General features: G+C 37.9%; 1 protein-coding gene across 1 annotated transcript in view; it reads right to left on the bottom strand.

Annotated features, from left to right (window-relative positions):
- Positions 1-21070, bottom strand: part of LOC109270707 (cytochrome b5 type B) — a 37382-nt gene that overhangs the window by 4783 nt on the left and 11529 nt on the right. The window contains exons 2-4 of the mRNA XM_019455432.2: positions 12665-12793; positions 12133-12162; positions 3185-3213 (exon numbers count right to left, since the gene is read on the bottom strand). Coding sequence (XP_019310977.1) covers positions 3185-3213; positions 12133-12162; positions 12665-12793 — 188 coding nt within the window. The remainder of the gene's footprint in view (positions 1-3184; positions 3214-12132; positions 12163-12664; positions 12794-21070) is intronic.

The following is a 21070-nucleotide window of genomic DNA, read 5'->3' as shown; positions in this document are numbered from 1 at the left end:
CAGCAGGGGAGGAGTAGAGAGAGAGAAGGAGATAAATCTGAAGCAGGGTCCAGGCTCTGAGCTGTCAGCACAGAGCCCGACACTAGGCTCGAACCCAAGAACCGCGAGATCACAACCTGGACCGAAGTCAGATGCTTCACCGACTGAGCCACTCAGGTGCCCCAATATTAAACAATTTTTAAAAGATAAAAACCAGAATGTGTAGTATGATACTAAAAATATATGCCTCTATATACGCCTCTATATGTGTTTTTATAAAGACACATAGCAGTTATTTCTGGGTTATGAGATTAGGGATGGCTTAAATTTTTCTTGTTTGGGGGTGCCTAAGTAGCTCAGTTGGTTAAGCGTCTGACTCTTGATTTCAGCTCAGGTCTCACAGTTCGTGAGTTCGAGCTCCACAGTGCAAAGCCTGCATGGAATTCTCCTTCTCTCCCTGTCTGCCTCTCCCCTGCTCATGCTCTCTCTCTTTCTCTCAAAATAAATAAAAACTTCAAAACAATACCTTATTTGTATTTTGTTTTTCACATATTCTACAATTAACATTTTTCAACAGGAAAAAAGCTACCATTTTATACATATAACTATAAATTTAGAAGCAATACCATCTAATACAACTATTGGCAAAGTGATATCTATCTCATCTGTATTTTCTACATTTAATCCTCATGACAGCCTGAAGAAATAGATACTATTAGACCCGCTGTATACGCAGGAAATACAAGCTTGGCACCCAAAATCACGAAGCGAAGTTAGTGATGGATTCCTGATTCCAATCAATCCACTTATTCTCTAGTTAAGTCTGGACACTAATAAGGATACACACCCACATGGAACTAAAAACTTTAAATGACAGTTGGCTTGAGAAGGCCTGTAAGAGACTTTCCTTATGAATTTCAGGACAGTCATCACTCTCCTTAAAATAATTCTTCTCTAGTACAGCTTACTAGCACTCTTACTTTTAAGGTGTAGTTCTTCCACGATCCAAATGACCTGCATGCCCGTCTTACTAAGACATATGCAGCCTTGGTATTAAAAGGTTTTTAAGCCAATAAAACCAGCTGAGGTTCAATAATAAAACTGCTTCTCCTTGCCTAAACATGCCTAGTGCTTTGTACATTTCAGAATGGCAGAAAGCTGCTCCAGAGAAGTTTAGAATGTCGGCCGAGTAGCTTTGTGTAAAAAAAGGAAAGCAAGCGAGTTGGCATGTACAACAGCAATATGGCACGTGGGGACTCTGCAGTCATGTCCCCACAAAGGTGATCAGTTCAGGTATCTCGGAGAACCACCACAAGACACAAAAAAGTTTTAAAGTAGGCTCCTTGAGAAAACACCGAAGAGACATTCTTCAGCACAAAAGACTGAAAATGGTTGGCCGCCAATCCCCATATAATGTTTTGTAATACTTAACTGTCACTGGGCATAGAAGCAGAGGAAATGGATTTATGCTGAACCCAAAGAGTTCAACAGTAACGTCTTAGCCATAAGACAGAACTCTCTTTTGGAGATTCGCTCAGGTTGCTGCATGTAGTTGTGACTCATTTGTTTTTATTACTTTGTAGTATTCCACTTTATGAATATACCAGAATGGATTCATTCATTTTATTAAGGAATGGTTATTTGGGTTGCTTCCAGTATATTACTCTCTTGAATAATGCCCTTACGAACATTCTACTATGTGTTTCTTGGTATACTTGTGCACACATTTCTCTCGAGTATATCCCTAGATATGGAATTGCTGGGTCAAAAGTTATTCATATTGTCCAATTTACTAGATAATGCCAAATTCTTTTCCAAAGTGACTGTACCCACGTACACTCCCCTAAGAGGGTCTAAGAACCTTGGTGACCCACTTCCTCAACAGCTTCTCTTATTTTCAGAATTCTCAATTTTTGCCAATCTGGTAGCTGTGAAATACATACCTTAAGATTTTAATTTGTATCTCTCTGATAACAAATGAAATTAAACCTTTTTTTGTGTGTGTCTACATTTGTTTCCTCTTCTCTAAGGTGCTTGTTTAAGCCTTTTCTCATATTCTACTACATTATTTTTTAATTGATTTGTAGGAATTCCTTTTGTATTCTGCATAATAATTCTTAACGAGTGTTATGTGTAGCCCAAATCGATTGCAAGTTTATGGCTTGTGTTTTCAAATTCTCTACAGAGTAGCTGGCTGAGCATAAGACCTTAATATTAAAGAAGCTGAATTTACTAATAGTTTCCTTTAAGTTTAAATTTCTTACATTCTTTGTCCATCACCTCAAATAAAAAGAGGCAATACTTTTATAGGGGGAAAAAAAACACATCTCTCTCTCTCTGAAATGTTTTAAGTGGGAGCTCAGAAAGATGAAACAGATCTATATAATCTCTATAAAGATTTTTTACAAGCCAAGGATTCCAGTCATTTCAAGGGCATTTAAGGGATGACAAAAATATACCTTTCAGAGTTCATACTATTATATTACTAAAATGACCGCAAGGGATATTCATAAGTAATCCTTTGAAAGAAACCAAATTCCTGAATATGCATGCAATACATAATTTTTTTCTTCTATAAAATGCGATAATAGCACCCACCTTACAGAGCGGTTGTGGGGATTAAATGTGATTAAGTTTCAAGTAGAAGTTGCATAGCTGGGCTGAGCAGCACAGACCGTTGGCTTGATTTACCAGCAGTTACTTGTCCTTGCATATTGGCCTCTCGTTGAATGTGATCCCAATTTATGTCACAACATGATTTAAAAATTACTCAAGGCACAAACTTTTGAGATTATTCTAAATGACTGAAACTGTAAAAGTTAATTTTGCTAATGGTAAGGAACTACTGAATGTGCAGTAATTTTGGCCAAAAAATAGTTGTTAACTGTCCTCTTTTTCTTAATTGAAATATCGTTAACATGTACCTGAAATATAGTAACACGATGTTACATTAGTTTCAGATGCACAACACAGTGACTCAACAAGTTTATACTTCCACTGTGCTCCCCACAGCGGAGCCGCCGTCTGTTTCCGTACAACGTACAAGGTTTCACAATACCTCCGGACTGTATTCGCTGTGCTGTATGTACCTTTCATTCCTTAGTCAAACCGTACTCTTAAGTTATGTTGTACATGTATATTTATGGAAGAACCTCTGGCCAGATATTAAGTTGAGCATAAGGAAGTCCAGGGAATGTATACTAACCTTTTGCACGTGGCATCTTTCGAAGGGTCCTGAAGAAGACGCGTATTAAAAAATTTCAAACAAAAAGAAAGATTAATAAAGTATGTAAATCTTGAATATCTACATACAGAACTTCATCTTTCATGCAATTTGACATTTACAAATCTAATGTGATGGGAGCACCAAGAATTCTATTTCTGGTAACATACTGGTACTCCCTAGTGAAGAACAACTAATGAAAGCATAGAGAAATGGCCTAAACTTTTTTAGATGTAAAAAAAGAAAAAAAGGGAAAAAAAGCTACTGATATAAACTATACTGAAAGGGACTAATTGCAGTCACAATGATATGCCTCATTCAGCTGGGCTTGCCACTGGCAGTAGTTAAGATCACATTTTCTGAACACATATTTTAAAAAAAATACAAACTCTTGTGACAAACAGGTCAACTGTGAAATGCTCTAAAGCATGCCGAGGACTGCTTTGTAGCTTACAGAAATGAACTGGTTTACTCTATGAAATCATAATAATTATGACTATAGACCTTAGGGCTTATTCAACATTGAAATGGGAAGAACAGAATTGGGGGGAGGGGGAATACCGAAATAACCTTAAAAACAAAATTTTGGCAATAAAAAGCAAGGAAGTACTGACTGATACATGCTTCAACATGGATGAACCTAGAAAACATTATGCTAAGTGAAAGAAACTGGATACAAAATACAACATATTGGGGCACCTGGGTGGCTCAGTTGGTTAAGCATCTAACTCTTGATCTCAGCTCAGGTCTTGACCTCAGGATTGTGAGTTCAAGCCCCTCACTGGGCTCCACACTCAGCATGGAGCCTACTTAGAAAATAAAATGAATGGGGTGCCCGGGTGGCTCAGTCAGTTAAGTGGTTTGTGGGTTCGAGCCCAGTGTCATGCTCTGCACTGACAGCTCAGAGCCTGGAGCTTGCTTCCAGATTCTGTGTCTCCCTCCGCCTCTGCCCCTCTCCCACTCACACTCTGTCTCTCAAAAATAAATAAACATAAAAAAAATAAATAAGTCAAACAAAAACCACACAACGCATTATATAAATATTACGTAAGAGTATTAATATGAAAGGTTCGGCATAAGCAAACCTAGTGGCGGAAAGTAGATCCGTGGTTTCCTAGGGTGGGGGAAGAGGGAAATGAAAATGACTGATAATGGGTATGGGGTTTCTTTCTGGAGGGATGAACATGTTCCAAAATTATTGTAATTACGGTTGCATAACTCTGTGAATATACTAAAAACCCAACTTGTTCATCTTAAATAGGTGAATTGGATGGCACATTAATTATATCTTATAAATGTGTCATTAAGTTCAATTTAAGTGGGGTGCCTGGGTGGCTCAGTTGGTTAAGCATCCAACTTCAGCTCAGGTCATGATCTCACCGTTCATGAGTTTGAGCGCCGCACTGGGCTCTGTGCTGTCAGCCTGGATTTTGGATTCTGTGTCTCCCTCTCTCTCGGCCCCTCCCCTGTTCACACTCTGTCTGTCTCTGCCTCTCTCTCTCTCTCAAAAAATAAAATAAACATTAAAAACAAAAAGTTCAATTTAAGTAAATACCAAATGAAGTTATTGATTCCATTAATTAGCTGTGTATACAAAAGAACTGCTAACTCACTGCCAGAGGACAAGCCCATTTGCATAGGTTACTGCTGCCCAAAACATCCTCTTTGCCAATATGTAGAAGTATGCTAGGGTATGAACACAGAATATTAACCGTGTTTAACCACAATTTTCAGTAATCTCCAAGAATTTCGAAAAACCCTACATACTGGCCTAGATACTTCAGAGCAGATCGTGAAATGAGTTTTAACTTCATGTATCCAAAACACTGCCAGGCAAATGAATACATACCCCAAACCCAAAAGAAATTAGCCTATAGGCAAGTAAAACTTCTAATAAAAAGTGTCAGATAAATCAAGTTAAAATACTACTACACTTCTTTGAGACCTTGATGATTACTGTTATCTGGGACATTTCTACTAGAATATCATAAAATCAGGTTAAGTAAAATGTGTTACAAGCCAATCTTTGAGAAAATACAACCAATGTCTTATAGATTTGGAAGGTAGCGGTTTCAGTAGTAATGGTAGAGTATGTATTAATTTATAATATTGCCTTTTAAAAGATTCCACTACAGTAGCCATGAAATAACTGAATTCCATCAGGAAAATATCCATGGTCTTTTATGCTTTATCCACATATATACCAATGATTTGCAGAACAAAAAATGTATGGTTAGTATAAAAAAACTTTGAGACCATTTCAAAAGCTTATAGGAGAGCATTATGGAGAAATGTACGTGTTATGTTTAATCTGTAATCATAGTAAAAGCCATATGGGTCACATAAATGGATTCTCTAGATTTCAAACCTTTAGGATCTTTTAAAACTAAAAGCCTGGAATGTGTGGTAAGTGGAGTGAGTCTCAAACAGTGCGGGAACCAACTGAGAAAACAAAGAGGCAAAGACCAGACAGAAGGAAGACCATAATATGCTCCTAGTGTAACAGTTTCTAATAAGCAACAAAAAAACTTTAAATATATATATATATATATTTTTTTTTTTTTTTCAACGTTTTTTATTTTTTATTTTTGGGACAGAGAGAGACAGAGCATGAACGGGGGAGGGGCAGAGAGAGAGGGAGACACAGAATCGGAAACAGGCTCCAGGCTCCGAGCCATCAGCCCAGAGCCTGACGCGGGGCTCGAACTCACGGACCGCGAGATCGTGACCTGGCTGAAGTCGGACGCTTAACCGACTGCGCCACCCAGGCGCCCCTATTTTTTTTTTTTTTAAATTAAGTACCTCAACTCCTGTTTTAAGATCATTCCACCCCTGGTGGCAAAAAGACCAACTTCTCTACCACTGGAGGAAAGCAAAGAGAAAGAAATGTACCTTCTCTTTGGGATTCTGACAGCCAAGTAAATGTCAAACTACAGTGACTCCGCTTTTAATCAACTACAATGAAAGAACTGTTTAAGGCACTGCTCTTAGAAGCCAAGTACCTCAGCCAAGTTCGGAAAGAAGCCAAATAAGTTATTTTTAATTTAACAAAATTAAAAAGAAAAGGTTCTGTTAACACAAAACCTTCCTTCACCCCCATGCCACCATTCTCTCCATGCTGTTTCCCAATTCCCATTTCTACTCCAAAGCTCGGTGTTAAATCTAATGGATGCTTAAATGAGATTCCCATAGTTTATGATGGACTTTAACTTCTCCCTTTGTGTATTCAGACATATCTGGCTGGTTATGTTCTTGCCCACATTTTAATTTACACGCAAGATTCTTAGGAGGACGGGGACTGCTCAGTCTTTGGCATGGAAAGCTGTAATTGCAATACTCTGATTTTAGTTGTAAGAGAGCAGATCGAATCCAGAGTTCTTCTACCAAAAGCCTTACCAAGTAATTAATATGCATGTTTCTGGAATACACTTCCAAACCACTAAATTATTTTCAGTCTACTCTGATTTTAGTTTAAAATTAACAGAAAAGAACTATTTAAATAAACTGGTTCCTAAACGTCAAGGTTCATTAAGGCTTTAATTCCACAAACAAACAAACAAACTAAACAAGGACTCTGTAGGATAAAAGGGGATATTTCATGGTATCTGAGTAGCCTTTTAATAAAGCTACTCATAACTGAAACTGTCAACTGCCTTCAAGTTCAATGCTAAATCAGTTTCCTCACAAAATGAAAGGCTCAGACCAGATCAATTTTAATTCTAAAGCCATATTTAATTGACTTAACACAATTCTCTAACCCAAGGGTATTTTAGCAAAATCTACAATAGCAGAAAAAAAAAAAATCTACACTAGCAGACTTCTAAAGGTTAGAGAGAAGGAAACACTATTCTCCCATGTCTGGAAAGACTGACAGAGCATGGCCCACATGCAGACTTTTCTTATCTTACACCAGGTATATAAAGATATATTTTTCTAGATACTCTTCCAAGAGACACTGTGCCCTAAGTATGGACTTTTTTTGATATGGTTAAGAGAATGACAAAGAAATGTCGTAATTGGCAAACATATGGGAAAGGATTTATTTGGGGGTCAGTGGGCATGGTTTCACTATGAAAACTGTTTATGAAACATGAGACAACACATGCTTAAGGAATAGTGTACTCTGTCACCAGGACATAAATATTGGAAACAATGCACCAGAATTAGGATTACGATGCATTAAAATACATGCATACATATATATGTATGTATGTAGATATATATATATAGATAGGGCATTTATAAAATGTACCTTCAACCTCAATAGTTCATATTTAGATTTTAAATGGAAGGGAAATCTATTGCAAGGTATATAAGGAGCTTATGTTTTAATTCTTAAACTGGATGCTTGCTATTCCAAGAGGATTCCAAGTTTTAAAATTGGAAAAAGTGGATTTTAAACCACATGACACCTTCGGTAAAGCTAATGAGTATCTGGGTGGTTGAATACAGCTTTTTATTTAGAACACTTAGGTAGCTATGTAGCCAGCAACTTATGAAAAACAATTTTGGAACTTTTGGCCGCAATATGAATTTTACTATTAGTTTCTTAAAACCCAAAAAGTTTGTTGAAATACATGATTTCAACATTTTATAGTCCCTCCTATGGCCATGTGTGGATCTTGAGGACAGCCTTCTCAAAAGCTCCAATGTATTAACAATTACGGTCTTATAAAGTACGTACCATCCCTAGAGGCAGTCCAGTCAAGTAAAAAATATTTCCCCGCATATGGGGGCAAAATTCACAAATGAAAAACACCCTTCAGACAAATTTCTGTAGGACCGTCTCAAGAACCCACTGTGATAACACATATAGGACATTCATAGAGTAATTTCTACTGGGACCAAAGAAATGAAAAACTTGTTACACTAGAGGGCTGATTTGAAAACGATGTTACCTTGTCCTCCTAACACCTTCTCTTGCAAAACTACACATTATTTCTAACTAAAGTGTCATGAGGAGAAGGCATTAATCCTTGAGATGCCTCAGCAATGGGAAATTTGCCTTTCAAGAGGGCTTTTGCCATTACATTCTATGCTTTATTTCAAAATATTATGTTACAAAAAACAAATGCTAGATGAAATCAGAACAATGAAACAACCCTACAAAATTATTTGGTAAAGAGTAATCTAAAGGGCATCGGCATAATCATTCCAAACTTTAACAAATTAGGTTGTAGGTATGACAGGAATATTAAACAATTCTTACAAGGAAATTTTTGGTACTATGCAACCAAGTAACTGCATTACATAATTACAAACAATGTATTCTTTTTAGATTCTCTTCCATAAAAGAGAAAGTAAACTGAATGCTATATGCATGTAAGAGAAAAATGTTGTGTAACAAAAGTCAGTAGCATCAGGAGTAAAAAAATAGATTTGCCTTTAAATGCAACTTATAGATTGCTTCTAACATAAAAGTTAACATAAAAGTTAAACTTCTTAAGTTAAAAAATGAAGTTTAAATAACATGTTAAGCCTTTATAGAAACGATATTATTTGTTTAAAAAAATACATCAGATCCTATTACAGCAAATGCCATCTTACTGAAATTTTTGTCCATGGAATATCGATAAAGAAAAATCAACCACAATAAAAATTTTAAGTAAAAAGAAGGTACAGAGCAAGATTTTTTTTTTTAAGGAAGGAATGATTGGTCTGCCTATCAACTGATCAATCAATGGACGGATCCGTCCGTCCATCTGTTTATATTTATGAATGCATAGAGTCTCTTTGGAAGAGTAAACAAGAAAATGGTAGCTGACTACCTCTGGGGAAGGGACCTCGGAGACTGAGAGCTGGAGATGGAAGGGAGTCATTTTATATACATACATACATAACATATACATAAAAAGTATACCTTTTTGCACTATTTCAATTTTTCACTATGTACCATCATGTACTACTCATTCAACAATTTAAATGGAAAATGGTCCAGGTACTGAATCTATTCACTTCAATGATATCTGAAGCAGCTGAACTGTTGCCCAGATAACATCTATGGAATAAATCAGTGAAATGGTACCGACTTCTTTCGTCAGGTTCGCGTTCGTGTGTACTGCATCTCCTGAAGTGGTGGCACATCAAACAGCTACCCCACCAGCGAACGCATAATCCAAAGGGAGACGTGACTGACCACAGATGTGCCTAGGTTTCTTGAAGCGCAGGAGACGGGCAGGCCAAATGGCACAGAAAACTCAACGCACTTCTAAGGTGCGTTTCTATAACCCAAAGCATACCAGAAAAACGTTAACTCATGGAGAAATAGAAGACTGACGGCTTGCAGCATGGGGACTAATCCAGGGAGGAAGAGATTCAAAGAGACAGAAAGGTTTTTAAGTCTGGTTTATTATCTGAAGACTGAAACAGGTGAGAAAAATATCTGTCGCCAGATTTGTAGTTTCTAAGCTTTTACATTTTAGTATTGTACTATTTCAGGGCCATGGACCTCGGGCATTATCAATCTAACAAGAAAACAATGGTGAGCATCAATTATTTACCTATGTTAAAGCAAAAGCAGTATGAAAGGCAGTTTGCAAAAAACTGACGAAAGGTTCCAGATTTAGATTGTGTAATAGTACATTCTGGGTGGCTTTTTTTTTTTTTTTTTTTTTTTTTTTTAATTTTGCTGAGGGGGAGGCTGGAGGTAATAGTTTCAGGGAGGGAAGAGATGGGAAACTTTGGGGGGAGAAGAGAAGTGGAAAAATGAAGGAAAGGAAAAGAAAGAGAAAGAAAATGAAACCTTTGTCTCCTAAGGCAGAAGACACCTTTTAATTAGGCTTAAAAAAAAAAAATCACTTCTTTGTAGAGGTTCAGAAACCCTTAACCAAAATAAAGTATTAATGAAATGAATTTTACATCCTTTTCTTCATGGTGAGTACAGAAAAATTAAGAAAAGAGACATCTACATCTTAGACACAGAAGTGCCTATTTAATTTGTAAGAAATAAATCTGAGGGACCAGGAATGTCTTCCTGGAACTGAAATCAGGTTGGACTATATAGCTCTATAAAAACCTATGTGTGGTCTTGAAATTTTCCCCAAAGGTTTTCCTTGCCCGATCTGCCTGAAGTACAGCAGTGTGACTGAAAACACTCAATAACCTACTCTCTACTTCATGGAGACTGTCCTTTGGGTACAAGAGACATAACGAAAAACAGAGCTTTGAAAATACTGCCTTTAGTCACTCACTGTTTATACGAGGCAGGGGCCAAACTACATTTGGAAACCTCTAAATTATTATAGAATTCAGTGAGCTAAAAGGATTTCTTTTTCTGTATTTCTTACAAAAAAGTCCAAGGCTCAACAGTTTTAATTTAGCTGAGACATCTCTAATTAATTCTTTGGCCTACAAAAGGCAGACAGTGCTTTCTAGAAAAGAGAATTCAAGTTCCCAAACTTTTCAAATGAAAAGATGGGCATATCTTTCAGCAAGAAGTCTGGTGCTTGGCTACCTGGGTTACTTTAAGTGCAAATTCCCAAGTCCCACCTCCAGAGATTATGAATCAGTAGCAGCGGGAGCCCAGAAAATAGACATTTCAGACACATGCCCAGGGATTCGAACACAGATGGCCCACCGGACAGAATTTGAAAAACACCGCTCTCCATTGCTAAGAATGATCCTAATCACATACTGAACTAGCAAGGAAGAAAAACAGCAACAAGAAGCAATTTGTAGAATTTCAGACATTATAATTCCACAATTTTTTCTATTGCTTTAATAAAGGGTGCTCTCATGACTGTTGTGTAAAAGTGGGTGATGGCTCCCAGATACATGGTGCTTCTCTTATACAAATGGGAATATCCCCTGAATTAAATGTTTACTGTAACTGAGACCAATGTTTTCAGACGTGTTCAAGATACTCAGCAAGGCTACGCATAGCTCCATCTTCACCTTCATTACGAGGGGAAGACAAACCAACCACCAGTGCTCACGTAGCATTTAAAAAACCGCTCTCGTCTCCCTTCATAAACAATTCACCAGTTCAGAGTAGCAGAGTATAGCAAGACGGAAGAGTTAATTTCCACAGACACTTTGGATGGCAGAGCAACAGATGGCAGACACTGTCAAGCAGTCTCTCGGGTTGAAAGAATTCCTGTGTCTAGGCCAACTTCAAGTGCCGTATCAAACGTGTTCAGTAATTCCAGGTCAGTAAGGAAAGGGAAGCAAGAAGCTAGCAGAAGGAAAAGGGGAAGAGCGCTGCCTCCAGGATGTTCTAGGTGGCAACTAAACTGCTGTCCCTTTAAGTGGGAGGGCAACAGACGGAAGTCAAGAAATGTGTGACGCAGTCAAGGAAATGAACAGCCCTGCTTGTGGGAAGCAAAATGGCTTCCAGATTTTGTTCCTGGTAGGTCCTGCAGCGCACATTAAGGTTTTCAAATATTTAATCGTTTCTTTTTGCTGTATCACTGAGTAAATGAAACGGATGTAGGCCTATTTGAAACTGCATGACACAAGGATTAAATCTGGGTAATAGGGACAGAAAGGCCCATTCTAGTAATTACTCCAGTCTGTAACTCCTTCAAAGACTTTCACGTGAAAATCAACTTTCCAGTTATTTTCCCAACACAGAATTATTCTCACAGTATTTAATGTAAGAATAATAAATACTTTTCTACAACTGAACCCATAAACTAATTTCCTTCAAAACCGTACAGAGCATGGCTTTAGAATTTCCTTTTTTTTTTTTAAAGCAAGTACAAGCATGAACAAAATGTTTCCTACTGTTCGAGACTCAGCTATTCTTTTTTTCCTGAGATGGCAATGAGTCCAAGCTCCTGAAAAATAGGATTTTTGCTTAGGAAAAAAAGGAACACTTCTCTTGTTAAGATAATTAAAAAAAAAAAAAACAAAACAAAAAACATTCTACCTGAGTAAATAGAAATATAAACACTTGAAACAGATGAGAGAAACAGATGATTTCCTCTTACCTTGCTACCACTTTCAGGTTTAAGGTCATTCTGTTAAAAAAGGAAAACAAATAATATTTTAAGACGTATCCAAAGGCATATCTCACTATATACTTGTCTCTAACCTTAGAACATGAAGACTACATTCTGGTAGTAGAGAATTCTCTGAGGGACGTCAAGGTCTGTGGAAGGGTATTTGCCCCCACACTCCCAACTATGAACCTACCAGGGTGCCTTGTTCGAATGTTCATAGTTACCACCTTTTGCAAGAAATTGCCAAGAACAATCAAACCATTATTTTAGAAAGAGATGTTATTAATGATACTACAAAAATCAATCAAAAAAACAAAAAATCCAAAACCAGTTCTCTTAACTTTTTAGATACATGTGTTGTTTTACATAAAAGAAGCTGTATCTTAGCGCAGTAGGCCAAATGATTTGGGAGAATATGTGGCCTGACAGCTGGGCTGAATTCCCATTTTATTAATTCATCCCTCTCCTTGTGTTTTGTGGCTAGTCAGCAGCTTCCTCTCCCAGTTCAGTTAGTTCTTACCGGATGCACATCACCGATATAGTACTGCTTGAGCATTTCTCTGGCATCAGAGGAGTGGCCTACGTCCTCAAAGCTTTCACTTGCATCTGCACCAGCTTGTTCCATTAGGACCTCTTCTCCCCCAGGATGCTACAAGGAAAAGATATTTGCTGAATAGAGTGCCCTCTGAAAAGCAAGCTAATAGAAGTTACTTTCCCCTCTTCCGCTCTTTTCTCTTTTCTTCCCTTAATGGGAGTAATGAGACAAATTGACATTGAATGCCACCTGATAGGATGCAATGGGAAAAACGAAACATGACTTCTGTGATATTTATACCAAAAGTAACTAAAATTGGTAGAATTGTGAGGAAACCTAGGACAGTAGCAAACCGAGAGTCTACAAAAGGAGTGGCCTGTCTTCACCCAAAATAACAAGGTCACAAAAGCTAAGGAAAGACCAAAGAACAGTTCTGGATTGAAGGAGGCTGGCAAGATAGGACAACTAGGAACAACATGTGCTCCTGGCTGGATTCTTTCTGCCAACATTATCAACATGGCTGCAGAAACTCGAATGGACACTCTGGTCAAAGTACGGAATTCTTTATTCTCCCTCTGTCTCCTCTCCCTTGCTCACACACTCGCTCTCTCAAACAATTTTTAAAAATTAAAATTAAAATTTTTTTAAATTTCCAAAATAAATAAATAAATAAATAAATAAATAAATAATAAGTTAAATAAGTGGTACCAAAATAACTGCCTCCGTACCACGGAGGTACTTCCAAGCTATACAACCCTGGACAAGTTACTAAGAAATTGAGATGTCTTTGTTTCCTTGTTTATAAAATGGAGATAATATGAGTAGGTATCTTAATTATTATTGTATCAAATGAGATCAGGATATGAAACACTTTGTACTCAGAGAAAGGTACAGTTTGTATAATACGCTACCATCTGTGACTCTAAAAACAGATACATACTCGTGTACATACACATAAAATCTCTCTGAAAACAGGGGCACCGGACTGGCTTAGTCTTAGAAAGTGCAACTCTTGATCTCAGGGTGGTGAGCTGGAGCCTGTGGTAGGTGTAGAGACTATTTTAAAACAAAGAAATCTTGGGGTGCCTGGGTGGCTCAGTCAGTTAGGGGTCCGACTTCGGCTCGGGTCATGATCTCGCGGCCCGTGAGTTCGAGCCCCACGTCGGGCTCTGTGCTGACAGCTCGGAGCCTGGAGCCTGGAGCCTGTTTCAAGTTCTGTGTCTCCCTCTCTCTCTGGCCCTCCCCCGTTCATGCTCTGTCTCTCTCTGTCTCAAAAATAAATAAAGGTTAAAAAAAAAAAGAAATTGAAAAAAAAAATCTCTCTGAAAACAATGAAAAGAAGCTGGGAGCCAGGAGACAAGGTGGAAGGAAGACTTCACTGTACACCTTTTTGAAATTCTTTTACCAAATTAAGTACTATCTGTTGAGAAAATATTTTAAAATTACATTTAACACAGTCCCTGCCTTAAACATTCAATAAATATTTACTTACAATGAGCAAATTTAGAATTTACATTTATGACATGTCTAAATTTGTATTTTTTAAATATCAAGTAATGTTTTTAAGTAGTTACTTTTTATAACAACCTTTTAAGCAGGAGTATTATCATCCTTATTTTAAACATGAATTCAACTAAGTATAATCTCCCAAAGTCACTTGCCTATGAGCTCCCTGAGGACAAGGATAACTTCTATTTTTGTCTCGTAAAAGATCTCCATCCAGTGAGTGGGTCCCCCATGCCAGTACATAAGCAAGCTGTTTTAAAGCAAGACTGAGAAAGACACCACTCACCTGTCATTACAACTGAACGCTCTCAGCTGTAGTAAGCCATTAGCTTTGGAATTGTGTCCCAATGTGCCCTATATACCTCAACTATGTTAAGACGGTCTTTCCCTATGACACATCCCAACTATTATGTTGCCTTTCGGAGCAAAAGGATGACAAAATTTCTTAGCAGCTTGAGATATTTCAGGAAGTGGTTGAATTTGTGAATTCCTACACAGCTTTCTGCACAGCTCTTTCTAGAGTGACAAAGTCTTCACTTTCACCAATCTCTCATCACTTATAAATAAATAAGAAAAAGTGCCACAGTTAAATATGTATATATAATACATATCCATTGTTTCTCCTGTATATTCTTTTTTTTTTTATTTTAATTTTTTAAATGTTCGTTTATTTTTTGAGACAATGCAAGAGACAGAGTGCAAGCAGCGGAGGGGCAGACACAGGAAGACACCGAATCTGAAGTGGGCTCCAGGCTCTGAGCTGTCGGCCCAGAGCTGGACGCGGGACTCGAACTCACGAACCGTGAGATCACGACCTGAGCTGAAGTCAGATGCTTAACTGACTGAAGCACTCAGGCGCCCCTCTCCTGTATATTCGATCATTTTAATCACTACACTACAATTTTTACTGAGTACTTATTTGATACAGTAGGCAGTGATAAAGATAAATTCATCCAGTAGATACTGTCTTATAACCTTTCTTTCATGGAGGCAAGGAAGGTTGGAGAGGTAAACAACAACAAACATACAAACAAAAAACAACCCTAGGTTTAGTGCCTCTCACTCCAATATGTGGTCTTAATACACATGGTTTAGAACAAGCAAAAGATTTCAAGGAACCTTTGTTACTGTTTTAGAACTCTATAAACTTCAGATAATATTTAAAATCAAATGGCAGGCCAGCTGGAGGCAGTGCACTAGGTCTGGGGTCACAGCACAACCCAGGCAAGTCCTGAACCAAGGTAACGTGCAGGTTCGGGGTCTGGCCTGCAACCCCAACCAGACTGGCTCTCAATAAAGATGGCAGGAGAGACACCCAGCTGGCTCAGTTGGTAGAGTATGAGACTCTTGATCTCTGAGTTCAAGCCCCATGTTGGGTGTGGAGATTACTTAAAAATAGTATCTTATGGTATCTTAAAAACAAACAAACAAACCAACCAACCAAAAGATGGCGGGCACCACGGCTCTGGATGGCTCTGGGTGGTCCTACCCATGTTCATCATCACCCTCCCTGTGGCCATGATCCACCACTATGTGTCCATCCAGCCCCAAAGTGACAAGAAGCTCACCCAGAAGAGTTCGAGCCCTCCACCAGGCTCTGTGCTGACAGCTAGGAGCCTGGGGCCTGCTTCAGATTGTGCATCTCCCTCTCTCTCCGCCCATCCCTCACTAGTACTCTGTCTCATTCTCTCTCAAAAATAAATAAAAACATTAAAAAAATTGTTTTTAAAAATGAGAGGGGCACCTGGGTGACTCAGTCGGTTAAGCATCCAACTTCAGCTCAGATCATGATCTCACAGTTTGTGAGTTCAAGACCCACATCAGGCTCTGTGCTGACAGCTAGGAGCCTGGAGCCTGTTTCGGATTCTGTGTATCCCTCTCTCTCTGCCCATCTCTCACTAGTACTCTTGTCTTTCTCTAAAAAAAAAAAAACAACAAAAAAAAACATTAAAAAAATTTTCTTAATAAAAGAATAAAAACAAAAAAAAGAAGCTCACCCAGGACCAAGTATTTGACAGCTGAAGTCCTAATTCAAAGCATAATCCTCAGAGATGAAAATTATATTCCCAAACAGTCCTTCTGACATGAAAATACTACTTCTAACCACCCAGAGTAAGGATTTTTCAAAAAAACTAAAGGGAAAATAGTACTACCTTCTCCTATGAATGATCCCACTATGCTCACAAACATGGTCAAAGGGAATTTAACAAATGTTCTCCCAATGATTCTTAGTGGTGAATGGATAAACATGACAGACATGCTTAGGCTTTGTTACAACCACAGACCTATTTCCACTGACCTTGTGTTTTTTTGAGAGAGAGAGAGATAAAGCGTGAGCAGGGGACGGGGAGAGAGAGAGGGAGACACAGAATCCAAAGCAGGCTCCAGGTTCTGAGCTGTCAGCACAAAGCCTGATGCAGGGCTCAAACTCATGAACTGTGAGATCATGACCTGAGGTGAAGTTGGACGCTTAACCAACTGAACCACCCAGGCTCCCTGTCCACTGATCCTGTTTTAAGCCTATGCTACAGTAAAGAACTGAACTACTCACATTATCTGCATCCTGGTGAATTCCACATCCTGGTGCTTCTACTAAGCATTTGGGTTTTAGAGCATTTACTCTCTCCTTCTGGGCCAAGATAATGCCAATGACCAATCAAAAATAATACAGGCACAAATAAGTAACAATAATAAACTGATTACGTGTTACCACTAATAATAAAAAAAAAGAAGAAGGAGAAGGAGAAAGAGAAGAAGAAGAATGCAGGCACAAATGACTAGAGCAGCCACGGCCATGCCCACAGACAGCAACAAAGCTTTCAAAGCAAAGTGGAAAGTTTTGGAGCTAATGGATCACCAGTGGGCACTAGATGATGTCAAAGAGGAGCTCACGGCCAAAGATCTCCACTTTGAAGGCATGTCCAAAAAAGAATTGTACATCTGTATTTATTGAAGCAGGATTAGCTCTGTTGTGAACACACACTGTAGCCCTTAACCTTGTAAACTGAGCTGGGGCCTCTCAGAATAAAAAGGAGAACACAATGAGCTAGTGGACGTGCAGCAAGGATCATTCTTGTCTGAGCCAGGTTCCCTTTATGTTTGAAACTAGAGGAAATGACTGTATTCTGGGTGACTTACAGTGAAAGAATTATTTTTAAGATGTTTAAAAAATCCCTTCTGGTGATAACAGAAAGGAAAGGCAGAGAAAGGAGAAATCCAAGCTAGTGATAATATACAAAAAACTTAGCAAAAATTCAATCTTTGGAAGAAACATTGCCAATTATAATAATTATCACGTACAATCAGCCTGATATATAAACCACAGTAAACTCCTGTTTCCTTGGGATCCAAATATCCTGAATTTTTACATCTAATTTATGCACTAGTATTTTAATAACTTCCTTCACAAACGTAATCATTTTCATTAATGAAAATTTAGAAACTATGTATGAACAAAACAAGTATCTCTATATTGTTCACCGTGAGCCTACAGAATCACATAAAGAGCAAATGTATTAAAACTTTATCCAAACAAATTCTTTTTCAGAGTGAATATTCAGGGCAGGGACATACTTAACAAACCTCCTATGTCTCTTCATACAGTCCAGGGAAAATTGGTGACCCTGGGGTACTGATGGATTCTCAAGTGCCTTCAGGAATGATCATCTATAGGTTAAATAATGGGATATTCTTCATGTGGAGTTCAGAATAGATCAAATCAACTGAAAAAAAGTCAATGTCTGGTAAGTCAACTGAACTTAAGACCCAGTTATCTGGCTAAGAGTTTACATATCATTATAAGAAGGTAGAGAGGGTAAATGTTGGCAGATACAAAGAGAAAGGATGTCCAGGAATAACTGCCTGGATTAAATGTCCTAGGAAAGTGGCAAGCTGCCATTTCTGTATCAACAGGTAAATGTAATTTGCATGTTGAGTACTGTAATTAAAAGTGAATTATTTTTTACTCTATAAATTAAACCACTTTGTTTTCTCTTTAAAAGACAAATCAGGGGCTCCTGGGTGGCTCAGTCCATTAAGCATCTGACTTTGGCTCAGGTCATGTTTTCACAGTCCATGAGTTCGAGTCCTGCATCGGGTTCTGTGCTGACAACTCAGAGCCTGGAGTCTGCTTCACATTCTGTGTCCCCCCCTCCCCCCTCCCCGCCCACCCGCCGACCCCTCTCCCCAACTCAGACTCTGTCCCTCTCTCTCTCTCTCTCAAAAATAAATAAATATTAAAAAAAAATTAAAAGACAAATCAATTTTATAGAAGTAAAACAGGGGAGGTCAGAATAAAATCTGTGGATCCAATTAATGTCAATATGCTAGTTGTGATACTGTACTACAGTTTTACAAAATGTTACCATTGGAGAAAATGGGTAAAAGGTATAGGGATCTATCTTTTTAAATGTTTATTTATCTTTGAGAGAGAGACAGAGACAGAGAGCACGCACAAGTAGGGGAGGAGCAGAGAGAGAGAGACAGGATTTGAAGTAGGCTCTGTGCTGAGAGCGCAGAGCCCGATGTGGGGCTTGAACCCATAGACCATGAGATCACGACCTGAGCCGAAGTTGGATGCTTAACTGACTGAGCCACCCAGGTGCCCCTATTATTTTTTATAAGTACATATGAATCTATAATTATTTCAAAAATATTTTCTATTAAAAAATCAAGTTGAATTCCCTAATTATACACCCAAAAGAAATGTGTATACATACATGAACTCATACACACACACACAAATGATCACAGGTGCATTATTTGTTATGACCCTGAACTTGAAAACCCAATGCCCATAAGCACAGTAGGAATAAATAAAGGTATAATTCTACAGTAGAATCCTAATCAGCAATGAAAAAGAACAAACCACTGCAATATCCACAACATGAAAGAATATAGACAGGGAATAAAAGACACCAAACATAAAACAATATAAACTGTGACACTCTCATTTGTAGGAAGCTCAGAAACAGAACAAATCTATAATCTTAAAGTCAACAGAACATGTACCTCTGGGGATGATGAAGAAAACAGTGATTAGGAGGCACAAGGAGAGGTTCTAGCATGCTATACAGTTCTAGATGGTGGTTATCCAAATATGTTCACTTACTAGAGTGACACCATATGGCTAAAACTTAGGAATATACAACTAGTGGGAAAATAAGCTCCAAAATATCATATACACAACTACCCTTGCATATGTAGTCAAATGATCTTCAATAAGCGATGCAATACCACTCACAATAGGGAAGGGGCACTCTCTTCAACAAATAATGCTGGGAAAACTGGATATCCACACACACAAAAGAATGAAAAAGTACTCTTATCTTACATCATGGACAAAAATTAACTCAAATGGACTAAAGACCTAAACAAAAGACCCAAAACTATAAAACTCCTAGAAGAAAATATAGACGAAAAGCTTTAGGACACTGCTTTGATAATGCTTTCTTGGATATGACATCAAAAGCATAGGCAACAAAAGCAAAAATTGACAAATGGGACTACATCAAATTTAAAAACTTTTATGCACTGAAGAACACGATCACCAAAGTTTTCACTTTCACCAACGTAATGACTGGGAGAAAAGATATGTAAATCACAAGGGTTAATATCCAGAATATATAAAGAACTCCTAAAATTCAACAAAAACATCAAATAACCTGATTATAAAACAAGCAATGGACTTAAGTAGACATTTATCTGAAGATAATCTCCAGATGGGCAGCAAGTATATGAAAAGATGGTGAATATGAGTAATCACTGGGGAAATGCAAATTAAAACCACAATAAGATCCTACCTCACACACACTAGGCTATTATAAAAACACACAAACAAAACAACCAAAACACACCACCATCGGGTGAAACCCAGAAAACCCAGAAAATAACAAATGCTGACAAGGATGTCGAGATATAGGAATACTTGTGGATTCTCAGGAAAGTAAAATGGTGCAACCACCAGCAATATCCATCTCCGGAATTCTTTACATCTTGTAAAACAAAAACTCTATGCACATTAACAATCTTTATTTGATTTAAAATGTCTCTTTCTTCTGATATTAATATGTAGCCACCTCTCTCTTTTGGTTAGTATTTTCATGGAGTATCTTTTTCCATCCTTTCACTTTCAACCTATTCGTGTCTAGATCTAAAGTCAGTCTCCTGTAAGTAAGTAAGTAAGTAAGTAAGTAAGTAAGTAAATAAATAAATAATAAAGTGAGTCTCCTATAGACAGCATATTTTTGGATCTTGTATTTTTATCCATTCTGCCAATCCTTGTCTTTTGATTTAAAAAGTTAATCCATTTACATTTAAAGTAATTACTGATGGGGCACCTGGGTGGCTCAGTCGGTTAAGCGTCCGACTTCAGCTCAGGTCACGATCTCGTGGTCTTTGAGTTTGAGCCCCGCATCGGGCTCTGGGCTGATGGCTCAGAGCCCGGAGCCTGCTTCCGAGCTTCCGATTCTGTGTCTCCCTCTCTCTCTGTCCCTCCCCCATTCATGCTCTGCCTCTCTCTGTCTCAAAAATAAATAAACGTTAAAAAAAAAAATTAAAAAAAAATTACTGATGATCTGATGAGGAGGGACTTAACTCTCTCAAAATTAAAAACTTTCATACATCAAAGACATTATCAATATAGTGAAATGACAAGCTATGGAATGGGAGAAAATATTTGCAAATCAAATATCTAACAAAGGATTGATGTCCAGAATACAGAAAGAAATCCAACTTAAGAGCAAAAAGACAAACAATTCAATTAAAAATGGGCAGAGTCTGATTAGGTTTTTCTTCAAAGAAGATACAGAGGACCAGTAAGCACATGAAAAGACGCTCAACATCATTAGTCTTTAGGGAAATGCAAATCAGACCACAATGAGATAC

The sequence above is a fragment of the Panthera pardus genome, unplaced genomic scaffold (genome assembly GCF_024362965.1).
Source record: "Panthera pardus isolate Hobbes unplaced genomic scaffold, ASM2436296v1 HiC_scaffold_19, whole genome shotgun sequence".
NCBI lineage: Eukaryota > Metazoa > Chordata > Mammalia > Carnivora > Felidae > Panthera > Panthera pardus.
The sequence above is the reverse complement of the archived record's forward strand: the minus strand, read 5'-3'. Positions and strand labels throughout refer to the sequence as shown.